The sequence below is a fragment of the Triplophysa rosa genome, linkage group LG6 (genome assembly GCF_024868665.1).
Source record: "Triplophysa rosa linkage group LG6, Trosa_1v2, whole genome shotgun sequence".
Lineage (NCBI taxonomy): Eukaryota > Metazoa > Chordata > Actinopteri > Cypriniformes > Nemacheilidae > Triplophysa > Triplophysa rosa.
The window spans coordinates 5544707-5559862 of NC_079895.1; the positions used below are offsets into that span (position 1 = coordinate 5544707).

Here is a 15156-nt window from a genome sequence, read left to right on the forward strand (position 1 = left end):
CATAACGTCACATAATCCAGTTGACTCCATTGTTCGTTCCCTTATAAGTACAATAAATTGTTTCATTAATGTTATTCGAGAGGTGATTATAAAGAACAACGTCATTCATGCATCGCTGACGTTCTTGTAAAAACTGTCATTCTTGTAAAGCAGCGACACAAGTATTTTTATTACTCGTACCCGGAACAAAAAATTGTAAAGTCCATTGCAGAACTATGATACAGTAATGTGATGTAACGGAGATATGATCGGACGCCACGAAATACCTGTCATGCGCTCTGCGGTGGAGGGGGAAAGTGAAACTGACGGAACAGCCTCCAAGTAACCACGCGTTTTCCGAGAAAGCGATAGTGTGGCAGACAGAAACGAAACTTGTATGAAGGCATTATAATGCCTTCATAAACTTGGAACTACGTCAGTGCCTGAGATATTTACTAATACGGTATGGGATGTGTTAAGGAGAGCTCTCAAGTTTTCCTTATCCTCTGTATCTACAGCACATAACACAGATCAGGAGGAACATTATGCACCGGAGAATTTTACAGACGTCAAATACATATTTTTTATACGTTCAATACAGCTAAATATTTTTGCAAGCACATACCGCATCTAGTTAAAAGAGGGGGTTTTAGGTATTTATAAGCATATTTATTAAAATAATAGATATTGGACTGTACTGAGCAAGAGGCGTGTCCCCTTGCAGGGATGTAATTAAAATCCTTTCCCACAATACTTGAAAACTCGTTGCTACTTGTTACCAGCACAAAAGAACTTGTATGTCAACAACCATTTTTATTCAGTCACCATTTGTAACCACAGGGTTACTGCTGCTATCATTCATAACATGAGTAATCCGTCTGTTTTTACCATCGGTGGAGTAGTTGAAGGACTACAGCTACAGTTAATAAACGTAACAAAAGCAATGTTGAGATTTTTATTTTAAAAATATACAATAGAGCATATCTGATATTGGTCATGTCAAATATGTACATACAGTAAGCTGTATTATAATGTGAAGGCAGAACTTTTGGGAGAACCGGACAAAATTATTTTACAGATGAGACTTTCAGCCATATGTACAGTAAATTGATTGTTACTAACTTGAATTATTAATCTGTGATACAGTTCTATATTAACACTATACAAAGACGTATTTTGACATATACAAACGAGAAAAAAAAACAAGTTATGGTGGCACAGTGCCAGAAAAGAAACAGGAATAAGGTGTTGGCCAGCTTTAAACCCATCTGAAATCCTGGATCCAAGCAAAATGTTGCTTTCTTTCTAGGGTGAACTCATCTGCAATGTAACAAGATAACCAAGTTATTAAGTCAATTATATTCGTTTATCAGAATAAAGACAATATTCAGAAAAAAGCATAAATAATATGTACAGTGAGGTTGAAAAGTCTGAAGTCCCAAGATCACCCGTTTGCCTATTTTAGATTTCGGGGTAAGAATTTTAATAAAACCCTCAATTGAAAATAGAATTTAATTCAAATTCAATAAACTTTTGAATGTCTTAGTATTGTGCCCCATTTAATTGTATGACATCATGATTTGAGAAAGCTTCAAAGATCATGCTGTGTGCTTCAATGAAAGCAATGAAATACAGGTTCACAGTATGGCCTCAGACATTAGGACACACACATAGATATATATCAAACTTTAAATTATGTTAAAAATGTTATTTACAGCGCTTTCAATCTCAAAAGGACTGAGGTGCTGGCTCAGAATGTCAAACATTCCAGGAGACATTGGGGGTTCAGGAGAGGAGCATGCGTGTTGGACTGATCCCCTGAGAAAAAGTACATTTATGACAAACAATCAGAATTAAATCATTCAACATGCAACATTAAAAAGAAACGAAATAAAACGTATGCTCACTTCACATGGGAAACAGGAACTAAGTGTGTTGGAATGTAAGGACAAACTGTAAACAACAAATAGAGGTCCCATTTAGAGATGGCTTATGCAATTATTTGAAGTCACTTAAATAAATGTTGTAATGTTGCAAATTGATAAAACATTTAAATCAGAAATGATCATTATAGCATTTAAGAGAACAAGATCAATCTATTCTGTTCATCTGAATAAACCAGATACAGCTCAGAGACAGCGTACCTTTGTTTTTTTGGCTAATATAATGTTTGCCAAAAGCTTCATCCTTGGGGATGTCAGGATAAAGGTACTTCAGAGGGTTCTCTGGAACGACACCATCTGCGATGACCTTATAGTCCCGTATGATGTCAGCAATAGCTAAAGCGCTGAGACGGTTTTTGGTGTACGGCTCTACGGAGATGAACTTTCGCTCTCCTGTAGGTACAAAACTTGCACTTAGGATTACTTAACAAAAGGACAAACGAGAGAAAAAACAAGCATGAAAACGTGAAAAGAACATTTTAACTGTTGAATAACTTTGCTAAGTTTCTCCTGGTGCTATTCGTATTCTACAACTGGACATTTAGGACATCAGGTTTTAAAAAAGATTATAACAATAATGCAGATAAACAAACCGTTTTCATCCTGTTCTACCCAGGTGAAGGTAATTCCTCCAAGGTGACTTTCACTAAAGCGCAGCAGAAAGGTACCAGGCTCCTTCTCCTTCAGCAAGGCGCGCTCCGTCTCTTTACTTACAAATCCCATAATGTAACTGAGAAACAAGAAACGGCAGAAAGCATTGAGAAGAGAACAGGAACAGTAAACAGCTGCTCAAATGCTTTTTGTAAAAACAATTTCAATCATTTGTTTATGAAGTGCAGGACTGTGAGACAATAGATTTATCATGGGATGCATACTGAAAACTCGAAATACATGAACATAAGGTCACCAACCCATCAATCCAAACAGGAAGTAAATGTTTCTTAATAAGGTCCAGAATAGAGTCCAGCCAGAGCCAAAAACTAAATGATTTGCCGGGGATGTTCTCCTGGAAGCCACAGAAAAAACAGCCCGTGTAAGATTAACATTGCTTTTTCATGTTGCATAATGTTGAAAGAAGCAGAATTATACCATTTACTCAACATTACCTTCCAGAACTTGGACCAAGAAACCTGACAGTCATTATAAGAAGCATGTTGACCTTCAGAAACAATTACAATACAGTTTAGATGGAGGTCATGCTGAATTAACAAAAAACAGGAGTTTTATCAGCATGTTGACGATACAACACAAAGGAAGAAGGAAACATACAGTGTGCGGTAGGAAGATGCTGATAACCTACCCAGAAGTTTATCCCCGAGCATGTTGAGTTGCTCCTTGTTGAGTCCTCGTCCAGCAAAACTTGAGAACTGCCAACTGAGAACCTCAGAGAGTTGACTCCAGCTCGCCCGTAACGGGTTACTGAAGAATCCAAGATTCTAAACGGGTCAGGATATAACTGTTAGGTCACTTTGACTAGGAAATTCATTTTTGGTTTTATGCACTAAAGTAAAAAGTTAAATTATTATGCACAGTAGTGGCCAAAAGTGATGTCTTCCTTAAATTTCAAAGCTGATCCTTAGTTTATTCTCCAAACACACCAATGCAACATGCATACAAAATTCTGAATAAAGAGCAAAGATGAGAATTGTAAAAAGCTGGACATAACTTTAGCTCATATTGTATATCGGCATGTGACAAATCGCATATGTATATTTTAAATTCAGATGTCTTGTGTGATTCTACAGTATACTTAAAGGGATATTTCACCCCAAAATTTAAATTGACATTTCAAACCAAAGTTTTTTTTTCTCCTGCGGAACACGAAAGAAAATATTTTGAAGAAAGTTGGTCACTGAACAACGGCGGTACCCATTCACTTGCATTGGTTTTGTGTCCATACGATAAAAATGAATAGGTACGGTAGCCAACGTTCTTCAAAATAACTACTTTTTGTTCTACAGAAGTATGTTATACAGGTTTGAAATGACAAGCGGGTGTGTAAACTATGACAGTTTTATTTTTGGGGAAACTAACTCTTTAAAGCACTATACAATATATCAAGGGTAGACATCCGTTCTTTTTGGCATCACACATGCGGTAGGTCTTACCTTTGGATCATCGGTTAGCAGGTTGTACCACATGACAGAGGCCCAGCCCCCTGGGAGCTGACTGACATTTGATATGACCACCAGTGGCAGGGAACAAGTCTACACAGAAACAAAATATATGTTTCACATTTCAAAATGATCGTACAGCTGTCCAAATGAATGTAAAAATGATTCTATTTTCCAAATGAAAAATTGTCCCCGTAAAATAAAGGGTATAAAGGGTGAGTATAAAATATTAAGAATGTCATTTTCACATGAACTGTCACTTTTTAAATTAAAAATGAAAACAACAGATAAAACCTTAAACATACCTCAAGATCAATATCCAGGCCCTGTAACATTAGCATGGCCTCAAAGTTGAGAGAATGTAACTCTTCTGTAACTGACAGGGGCCCCTAAAATATACAAACAGTAATTAGTCCACTTCAACTTTAACGTGTAAATCAAGGCTGTGCTGTGTGAGCCTGCCCTCTACTGGCAAGATGATGCATTTGACAAACAGTTCATACATGAATAAATAGTAACTATGGCACATGGCATTGTGTGAAACTTTAAAATTTTGCTGCTTTAATTATTTTATTTATATAATTATTTTAATACAATATATATATAATTGATATATATTATATTAATTATATAATGGTTATTCATACACATGGGCCACGAGATAATGTAGTCTTACCTCGTTTCCTTTTCCTCCGGTGGGACACTTTTTCTCTTTCAACTGCTGCAGAACACAAATAGTTTAGAAAGTATCCTGCTTCTTACATTAATGGTTCACCCAAGAATTGTGTCATTATTTATTTACCCTCGTGTCATTTCTGACCTGTATGCTGTTTTTAATATTACACACTCACTCACACATAGATGCATATTTAAAATATATATTTATTTATGTATATTAAAATATGCACATTTAATATTTATTTATTTACTTGTATTTACATTATTTTGACAATGACACTGTAATATCTTATGAAAATCTCTTTATGATTACTTTTAAAGAGGTCATATGACACGGCTAAAACGAATATTATCGATTGTCTTAGATGTAATGCGATGTGTACGCGATTTAAGGTTCAAAAACGCGGTATTTTCAACGAGGTGTACTATGATTGGCCAGTTAACCAGTGCGTAGTGATTGGTCGAATACTGCAAGCGTGTGACGGAAATGTAACGCCTCTTACCATATTTGGAACATCAGGTTCCAAAGCAATTGTGCTGACAGGTACGCTCACCTAACTTGCGTATACACTTGGACGGTCTTAGTCAACTCATACCACGAACTGACGTAGATTTGTGGGGGGGTGGTTACACGAGGCGTTTCAGGCAGGTCTGGGGGTGAGCATTCGCTTTTAGATAGAATGCATCTTTTGTTCCGACACTTATACATGTCTAATACATGCATGGGCAACTTATAACACACCAAAGGCACAGAAAAACATGTATTCGCGCCATATGACCCCTTTAAACTTCTCCTGTTTGTTTCATGGTACCAATAACAGCATCTGAGAACGACATCGGGATGAGCAAACGGTGGCTTTTTAACAATACTGCACTAGAATTCAGCATCCGTACCAAGTGTCTGAACTCGACAGAAAGGCAGCCAGTCGACTCCTCGACATCCATCACTTTGGTGTTGTTGGTGTGGATGAAGAACTGTCTATTCCTACAGGGAAGGATCAGTAACATATTTCAAGCCGGTCTCATCCATCATACCATAATGGCTATATAGAATGTGTAGTTTATTCAGACTACAGATGTTTTTCTGGTGTAAGCCTCTCCCCCGCACACCCCACACTCATATTGAGATGTGGCCTAAATAAACAACAGGAAGTTGCTTCTTCTGTTTGCGGTTGAGTGCACTTACACTTTGCCTGGTGGAAGGTCTCTGCACACACAAACAGAGAAGAGAGTGAGGTCACATCGGGCAAAACCCACAGGTAATAAACATTACTAAAGTGACATGTGCATGTTAAAACAGTAGATATCAGATATGAATTCTGTTAGTAGTTGGATTTCTCACACTAAAATATTGCATTCCGCTTTAAATAAAAATTCAGAAACACGTCGACATGTTGGTAATTATATTGTGATTATTTTTACATTATTCCCATCATGCCTCACAGGATGTAAATAAAGAACTAAACAGCATAACGGGAATAAATCCATCTGATGTATACATGAACTTACTTGTTAAATGTTGTCTTGACTTTGAGTTGATAATCCACCTCAGGTAATTTAACCAGTAATCTGGAGAGGATAAAAACAATGTAATTAGATCGTAAATATTTGTGTTTGACCGAAGGCGGTTGTTTTTAGTGGCTTGTGCATCAGACCTGTTTACATGAGTTGTTTTGGGGTGGACTGTGGTTCGTACCTGACCTTGGTGGTGAACTGCACCTGGGTCTTAATGATAAGAGGTTTCTGAGGGTGTGTAGGCATGCATGGCTGCTTCTCTACCACAAAAGAACTGCAAACATGAGGAAGAAAAAAAGCTAGATTTCACACGTTTGTTTGTACACCTGTATGCTTTGTTCCTCCAGTACTTGAGGACAAAGCCAAACAGAAGATAGCTGTTTTTACAGAGTAATGGATTTCAGTTTGACAGATACAGTAGCAAACCAATAATATGGTACTTTTTTCTTGTAGCTAACAAGCAACGGGTTCATTTCCAATTTAACACCTTGTGGTGGTGTTTGGGGTCTGTGGGACTCGTTTTGTAATGTTTACCAAAAAAAAATGTGTGATTTATTGTTTTTCGACCTCAAACATGTATATATTAACATAAACATGTTATTTTTCACTCATATCATGGATTTTTTAGATACTAACACAAAATTGCAACAAAAGTCCAGTGTATGTAATTTAGTGGCATCCAGTGTTGAGGTGCGAAATGCAACCAATGGCTCACTCCACCGCTCACCCCTCCTTTTCAAAGCTAACCTTTTCCTAACCCGTCGTCACGTTTTCGCTTCTTTGCCGAAGGAGACAACGTATTTACGAAACACGCTCTGTAGAGCAGTTTGTCCTATTAGGGCTACTGTAGAAACAACATGGAGAATTCCACGCAAGGGGACCCGCTGTGTATGTAGATAGAAATAGCTCATTCTAAGGTAATAAAAACATAAGGCTTCATCATGTAAGGTCTTTATACACCTCTGAAGACATAGTTATGTATATTATATTGCTTTTCTGTCAATAGGTCCTCCAACACACATTGGACCCTCTAAGTATTTAACTAGTCGCTGTTGAGCTGCAGTTGTGAATTCTGTTGAGATATTTCACCTTTTGATGAGATGATAGATTAAGTATTTGACTTGTTCCTCCATCTGGGGCCTTTGGAGTGGGATTGGATCGCCCTCGTAAGTGACCTTCAGAATCAGTTCACCCAGTTTGTCAAGTTGTCTTTTAATCTGGAACAGACTCTGGGCTGTGAGTGTAAACCTGTAAAAGTAAAATCACACAAAATTAAGCTTGATCCAAACATACCAAGCAAGCAGTGAAACAAACCAATCGGGAGGCTGAAACTTAAAAATGTCCTAGCAACAACACACAAAACCCTAGCAACAGCCAAAAACACCCGAACAGCTGCCTAGCAACCACCCAGAATACCGTATTCAAATGATTTCATCATAATATTATTTGTGTTAAAAAGTGATACCAGTTCTGGAGTTGGTCCAGTCCTACCAGAACCGGACCTCCGATGCAGGCAATCTGTTGCCTCCGTTTCCACTCCATCAGTTCTGGATTAAGCTGCGAGGAAATCAGGCTGTCGATTTCCTTTATAACATCTGCGATCTTTGACAGAATCTCCTGTAAAGACAAAGAGTACAAAGACAGTTAACAGTGACCCGTCAACATACATAATGAAGGACATGAACCCATGATATTTTTGTCCCCAGAAAACATAACAAAAAAATCCAGACCTTCAGCAAAACACAGGAAGTTAAAGGTACGGTAAAGACTCAAAAACTGCTCGACTGCATCCATGTGTAACCATCAGACGGGGTGTGGTAGGACTAGAAACACATACTTTTCTTTTGAAATCCAGACGGTTCAGTATCTCCTGAAGTGTAGTGACTTCCTGTTTCATGGCCAAAGAGTTCCTCTCAGTTGTATCTGAAAGATTTCTGAGTGACTTTATTTGCATACTAAAAACTACCTCTCATACGTTATATCTCACAGACTGTCATATCACAAATCTGTACACTCTTAAAAATAAAGGTTCTTCACGATGCCATAGAAGAACTTTTATATTGTCTAAATGGTTCCAGGACATCCGAAGAACCTTTCTGTTTCACAAAAGGGTTCTTAGTGGCAAAAAAAGGTTCTTCGGATTATAAAAAGGTAAGAAAGAGATGGTTCTTTAAAGAACCTTTGACTTTATGGTTCTTTTCTCTTCTATGGCATCGCTGTGAAGAACCTTTTAAGCACCTTATTTTTAAGAGTGTAGGGTGGAGGTCTAATTTTGAAACACGTGTAAAGAAGTTGTAGTCTAATGTTAAACCCACCTCGAAGTTGGAGCGTCTTGTAGCGAAAATCAAAATCGTCCTGCATGTCTTCAAGATACTTCACTGCCTGGTCTAGCATCTAAGAAAAGCATGCCAAAAATACATACTCTTTATTTAGATTTTCCCACATTTTTAGAAAAATGGTCATTTAAATCAAAACTGTAGAAAAGCGCAAATGGGAATTATGTTGTCAATCCAAAATAAATCAAAACCGTGTTATAGTTTAGCATCTTCTGAGTAGTCACCCTTTGAGTAGAATGGTTTTTTTTTTTGCCATTTTATAAACCAGCTTCTTAATATCTCATCTTCAGATTTTAGACTCCTATTGACTGCATTTTCTTTATTATTTGGTTTAAGTCATTCGTTACAAAAACATTAAAATTAAAATTCTATGCATTTAAAAATATATATATAAATAAATATGTTGACACAAGATCATTAAAAATAATTCAGTCAAGTGACACTAAACTTTTGAACGATAGCGTATGTAGGCTAAATCTCTGTGATGATGAATACAGTGGACATAAATTACCTGAACGCTGCTTTTTATCACTGCAACTTTGTTGTCAAGGACTTTCTGCTTTTCCATGACCGCTGAGCTTTGCATTGACTTCTCCAGAGGACCCTTTCATTAATAAAATGAAAAATGCTTCTAATGTACCATAGGATTAGAGAATATTAGAGCTGTCAAACGATTAATCGCGATTAATCGCATCCAGAACAAAAGTTTGTGTTTACATAATATTTATCTATGTACTGTGCATAATAATTTTGTATTTATAAATACAAACACATACACATGAATACATATTTAAGAAATATTTAAATATATTTATTTATATTTACCAATAATTGAAATTATAAATAAATGTTTATATATTTTTTTATTTTTCTTAAATATATGCATGTATGTGTATGTGTTAATAAATACAAAATTATTATGCACAGTACACAGATATATATTATGTAAACACAAACTTTTATTCTGGATGCGATTAATCGCGATTAATCGTTTGAAAGCCCTAAAGAATATATTGAAAAATGTGGGAGTCTATTTCATTTAAATCTTGATATAGAATGAAACTTATATTTAAAAAAAATAAATCAAAGAAACATTTGTGCATGAAATGAATAAGAAATAGATCAAATTTTAACACAATTCATTTATTTTGAGTGACATTGAACTCTTGTACAGAAAATCATTGCTTGGATAATATGGAGTGTAATGAAAAATAAAGTATTATATTAGAGAAATACTAAATTAAAGAATTGTCCCTTGTGGTTTAGACTTTTAGACCACACTGGTATAACACTATGTGGGCTCTTTTGGTTAACAACATAGTAGCACAGCATCGTTTGTGGTTTTTGCAGGTTGTTTGTCACTTCTGTCTTTGCGGTACCTGTTCCTGCATGCTGGCCGTGGATAAGATGCGTCTCTCTTCCCTCAGACAGGTACAGATGACAGCGGCCATGTGGAGAGGGGTTGACTTGTATTTCACCTGGAAATGGGATGCAAGAAGTGATGTATTAAGAAATTGTGTGGATGTCTGTTTAGCTACGAGTTTTCAGCAAAATGAGCAAAACTCATGAGTTTGGATGGGCTGTTGTTCTGCAATCACAGCAGTTCGGGTTGTGTGATGTTAAACAAATATATTCACCACGAAACAAAGCTGACTACAAAAAACATCAGTGAATTTTCCCTTGTATCATCAGATATGTAGAACTGCACAGACAAAAGATAAACACTAGACTGAAAATGCCCTCAATACATAACTGTCAACCAATGTTCTTGAGAAATTGCAACTCATCGCAATTACAGGAATCATGCTTCATAAGGAATGTGGCATGGCAAGGAATGACGCGATCCAAAACTGAAGCAACGTTTGGAGTGATTGAAGACACCTATAGATTTCATTTATGAAGTTAAGATTCCTCTGGGTGAAATTCCCTTTACTTTTTCTAAAGTCCATCTCAAATAACCCCAAGAATCCCTAAAATGCTCACTACAACACCATTCAAGCAATATGATAACAGGACAACCATTTTTGCCAGGGTTCCAGAAGTATATTTCTTTTAATTTCCTTTATAGACATTGCTCAAGAAAGAGCCTACAATACCAAAGTACATCACATTACACATAATCCATGGGATTCAAAACATAGTTAACCCAAAAATGATGATGAAAGGATTGCAGTGTTGATTGAGGTTATATCTAGAATCCATTACTGTATCATTTGCAATACCTTCAGCTCATGAATAAGGCGAAAAAACCTGGAAGGCCTGTTCTACCTCCCAATTGTTCAATGTTAAAGGAGATCACAATCATACATACAAGTTTTACTTGAACGTATGCGGAAAATCTCCCAGACACCCTGTGGGTGCTATGTTTTTTTTGTCTCAGACCTTGATGACAACATTTACAGACAAAGCTGACACAAGTGGAAAGTTGGTTCAAAACAAAACAAAAAATAATGTTGTAGCTGCCCTACATATAAAAACCTTTCGAACTGTTTTTTTTCTGTTTCCCCAAGCAGTGTTCATCTTTTTTTGGTTGGTGAGTTGGCAACACCAGCTCCAGACAGATGTGCAATTTGTTTTTCCCAAGAGAAAACCCTGACATTTACTTCTAGTCTGCGTATATAGGCCCACTGAGAAATCCCCACAGCCAACACTCATTCAAAACAAAACATTTTCTGAAGATTTTTTTTTCAAAGCCTTAACATCTGTTGACTAATATGTAAAAACATTTTGCTAAATGTGATGTTTTGTTAGTTCATCTAGGATCTTGTTTAGGAAACTTTATGAGCACATCTAACACAGCAGTTAGAACAGTATAGGACAGTGGTGTACATTTTGCTCATTGTGTGCAGACCTTCTTCTGGTAAATATTCAACCTTTCTAAATCTGGTAAACGTTGGGTGGGGTCGGGGGACATAACCTCAGTTCTAAATATTCTGTTTCCACTGAAGTACAAAGTTAGGAAAAACCCTGCTAACACATCCAGCAATAGTAATGATTATTTTCATTTTTTGGGACTCTTAATAGAGATCAATTACCGCAGTTAAATTTACATCATTTTTGCAGACACTTATGCATTACCTAAGAAACAAACCACAACCCTGGCATTGGCAGCACTATGATCTGACATTTAAGATAATTGACAGCAAAATCTGTGGCCATTTAAGCGATATTTCAGAGTGAAACATTTTTTCCCCATGTTTTACTCACCCTCAAGGCATCCTGACTGAATATGACTTTCTTCTTTAAGAAAATTGCAGTCGGAGTTATAATACCACGTATCATTTTTCTTCCAAGCGGTAGAATGGGGGGCAATTTTTTGAAGCTGCAAAAAGTGCATCCATTGATCAAAGAACTGCTCGACACGGCTCCGTGGTCTTAACACAGGTCTTCTGAAGCAAATCGATGCGTTTGTTTAAGAGAAATATCCATATTGAGAGCGCTATTAACGTTAATGTCTAGCTTACATTATCCCTTGGCTGCGCGTGAACCAGAGGCTTGTTTTTTCGGCAAATGAAGGTGACGGAAGCTCCCGCACAGAGGAGATGGCATCCTATTGGATCAAAACGTAAAATGCCGCGTTCGTCACCGGAACTTATGACACGCCTGCATCATTTGCCGGAAAAACAAGCCTCAGGTTCCCGTGCAGGTTCCTGGGTCCCCTTACATTGAATTCGCCATGTTGTTTCTACAGTAGTCCTAAACGGACAAACTGCTCTACTGAGTGCATTTCGTAAATAGGTTATATGTTATAAAGAAAAGAAAACGCGACGACATCTTATTTCTGTGTCAGCCTCCGTAGTGCTTCGAGTGGGGGGGTGGAGTAAGCCATTGGTTGCAATTTGCAACCTCACCGCTAGATGTCGCTAAATTTCATACACTGGACCTTTAAATAACTTCCCGGAAATTGTTATGTTGCATGTGTGTTTTGCATTATGTGACATAAAACGCCAGCATCCATTTGTGTATGTGTTAACTAAACAGACATAAGTCATAAACACCCAAACACCCAAAACACGTGCCATAACTGATGCTTTTCATTTGGTAGGACACAATTGAGAGTGCAGGCTGCCATGGCTTTAAATGTGTGTAAAGTTCAGGTTAAAGGGGCCTGTTTTAAGAACAGCATGGTGTGTGTCTTACCTGTATCTGATGAAATATTCTTTTCAGATTGTGTCTGTGAAGAAAGTTCTGTTCCTGAGAACATTGCCTCTCCAACTGAATAAGGAAATTGTTGAAGAGGACTGTAGCCATGGATTCATGATTTGAGGCTGTTTCCCTGAGAAGACAAAAATATGTACCGCATTTAGTATCATTAATATTATACAATTTAATAGAATATTTTATGGTCGATCTTTTGCCATGTAATCTACATTTCTACTATAATATACTAATGGTAATTAAAAACTGCAAAACAGCCACACACCAGTCTTGATTTTCAATCCAGGTGGCCATCACCTGTCTCAACTCCATCGGAAAGTTATCATCATAAAAATAATCCACCTGTTCGAGAAACTTGATATCCAGCTGTTGAATTTGTTTCCATTGACTCATAGTGATCCTAGTGAAAAAATTTGAGATTAGACTTTATTTACAATTGATTTAGGGCACATTTCTACATGTGGCTTCCTATTTTTTTGTCAAGTTTTTGCACACCGTTGTTTTTTAAGTTAATTTACTCAAAAATGTTGTGGCAAGTAAATTTGCTTAAAGGGATCATTTCACCCCAAAATAAAAATTCCGTCATCATTTCCTCACCCTCAGGTTGTTTCAACCCTATGTAAATTTCTTTGTTCTGTCAAACACAAAGAAAGTTATTTGTAAGAATGTAAACAATTTTCAGTTCTGTGATATCTTCCACTAGCATAGTAGGAAAATAATATATATTTTGTTGAACACAAAGTAAGAATTTAGGAATACAAACAGTTCTGGGGCACCTTTGACTACCAATTTAAATTTTCCTACTATGGCAGTCAATGATGTCACAGAATTGAAAATTGTTAACATTCTTCCAAATATCAAGTAATTTATACAAATGACACGAAGGTGAGCAAATGATGACAGAAATTTCATTTTTGGGTGAACTATCACTTTAAACTGTGCAAAAACTTAACACAAAAAAATGTAAGTAAATCCTTCTAGTTGTTTTTTCAGTGCATATATCATATCATATAATTTGAGAAACCATATCAAACCAATAAAAAAACAAACCAATCAGTCTATCATATGTCATGTGTCTTCATGATGCATTAATTATACTTTTATCATCCTCATTGTTGAACCTCAAAATGATAGGAAAATGAATCATGGTTTTATCACAGTAAAAGTACAGTAACCATATGTTTTGGCATATGTATTATAATATCATCACCGGTTTACTAAAAATATCACAGTTGGTAAAACCATGCTTAATTTTCATAGAAGTTACTCTACGGTGTTTCGATTTGTAATTCGCATTAAACTGACACGTGAAAGCTTTAAATATAGCACACTGCTTACCTGTTTGCTTTGTAGAAACGACAATGCAGGCACAATCTTGCCTGTAGAATAACCAGCAGCTTTAAACCGTGCTGTTACTAAAAAGTCTTGTCCATAGACCTCGATCCGGTAATAATTGAGAGTATATTTACACCAAATGTTCTTAGAAGTCTGGAAATGAGTTTCCGTTCATTGATCAACTGAAAGCATAAATGTCGACGTGCATCCAGTGACTCTTGGTGAAAAAATGAGCAGGTGGGTTCTTCAAGGAAATGTTGAGTACTTCACGAACACGGAAACATAATGGCAGAAAAACACACGGGGAAGTCCCGATACCACACCTTGGCTTTAATTCTTACAAACAACAACTTTCTTACATTCTGTAGCTTTGTAATGAAGTGATTTTGTCTTAAAAATAACTAAATGGCATTCCGCTTAATGGCTTCTTTTGCTGACTTCACGTACTGTCTACTGTTGATCGCTTGTTTGCGTGTTAGATCTCAAGAAACATGGTGTAAGAAAAGACCAAATCAGTTCTTAAAATAAAGTTCTAATATACAAACAAATGTAAATTGCAAACATTACAACAAACCAAAGGTGCCCGTGCACACATGCTAATTTAAGTAGATGTAGCTAGCAAGATATTATGAAGGAAGATCAGACCACAAGTTTCAAAGCTCAAAGGAGTGAGTGAACTTCACGCTTCTGTTTTAGAACCAAACTTTAATTTTTATAATTATAAAATTAAAGTCACATCAAATGTCAAAGTAAATGATGTGAACGTTTTCAAAATGGCTCACAAAATGTTCGACACGGTTTAAAATGTGTAAAGTCAATACTAAGCGGCAAATAAACAAAAAATATATTACCAATAATAAATAAATTTTATCTTTTGCTTGTTCCTTTATTATTTTAGTTTAACAATACTTTCCTATGAGACAGAAATAGAATTTCCACCAGGGGGCGCACCGTGCTCAGAAAACCGAATGCATTCATATCTCAGGAAGTGTTGTCTGGGATACTAAAAATGTCAAAGATTGTTAACAATCATAAGTCACTGCTTAATAAAAATTATATTGTTAGAGTGTATAAATTATTTATTCTTATAATTGTGTA

The 15156-nt window shown here is 36.4% G+C and overlaps 1 protein-coding gene across 2 annotated transcripts; it reads right to left on the reverse strand.

The window, feature by feature from the left end:
* Positions 1-920: 920 nt before the first annotated feature.
* On the reverse strand, positions 921-14362 carry stat4 (signal transducer and activator of transcription 4). Of its 2 annotated transcripts, none has more exons than XM_057336091.1 (24): positions 14062-14362; positions 12989-13123; positions 12706-12841; positions 9945-10043; positions 9077-9169; positions 8545-8623; positions 8067-8152; positions 7695-7846; positions 7319-7477; positions 6411-6503; positions 6224-6283; positions 5901-5921; positions 5609-5699; positions 4713-4754; positions 4342-4425; positions 4031-4129; positions 3223-3358; positions 3029-3081; positions 2834-2928; positions 2516-2652; positions 2124-2315; positions 1887-1932; positions 1695-1797; positions 921-1299 (listed from the first exon to the last, which is right to left on the reverse strand). In XM_057336091.1, the coding sequence occupies exons 2-24, from the start codon at positions 13114-13116 to the stop codon at positions 1285-1287; spliced, it is 2199 nt and encodes a 732-aa protein (XP_057192074.1). In that variant the 5' UTR covers positions 13117-13123; positions 14062-14362; the 3' UTR covers positions 921-1284. The 2 variants fall into 2 exon arrangements, with proteins under 2 accessions (XP_057192074.1, XP_057192073.1); XM_057336090.1 differs by having other exon boundaries at positions 4713-4757; positions 14062-14360.
* Positions 14363-15156: the final 794 nt, after the last annotated feature.

Bases quoted from the DNA above. Each gene is read 5' to 3' on its own strand.
- stat4 (XM_057336090.1), bottom strand. From the start codon at position 13,116: ATGAGTCAATGGAAACAAATTCAACAGCTGGATATCAAGTTTCTCGAA. The intron at 3,082-3,222 runs GTAGGTTATCAG...TTGTTTCTGAAG, and splicing joins GCTCGGGGATAAACTTCTGG to GTCAACATGCTTCTTATAAT. The intron at 1,933-2,123 runs GTACGCTGTCTC...TGTTGTTTACAG, and splicing joins TATTAGCCAAAAAAACAAAG to TTTGTCCTTACATTCCAACA.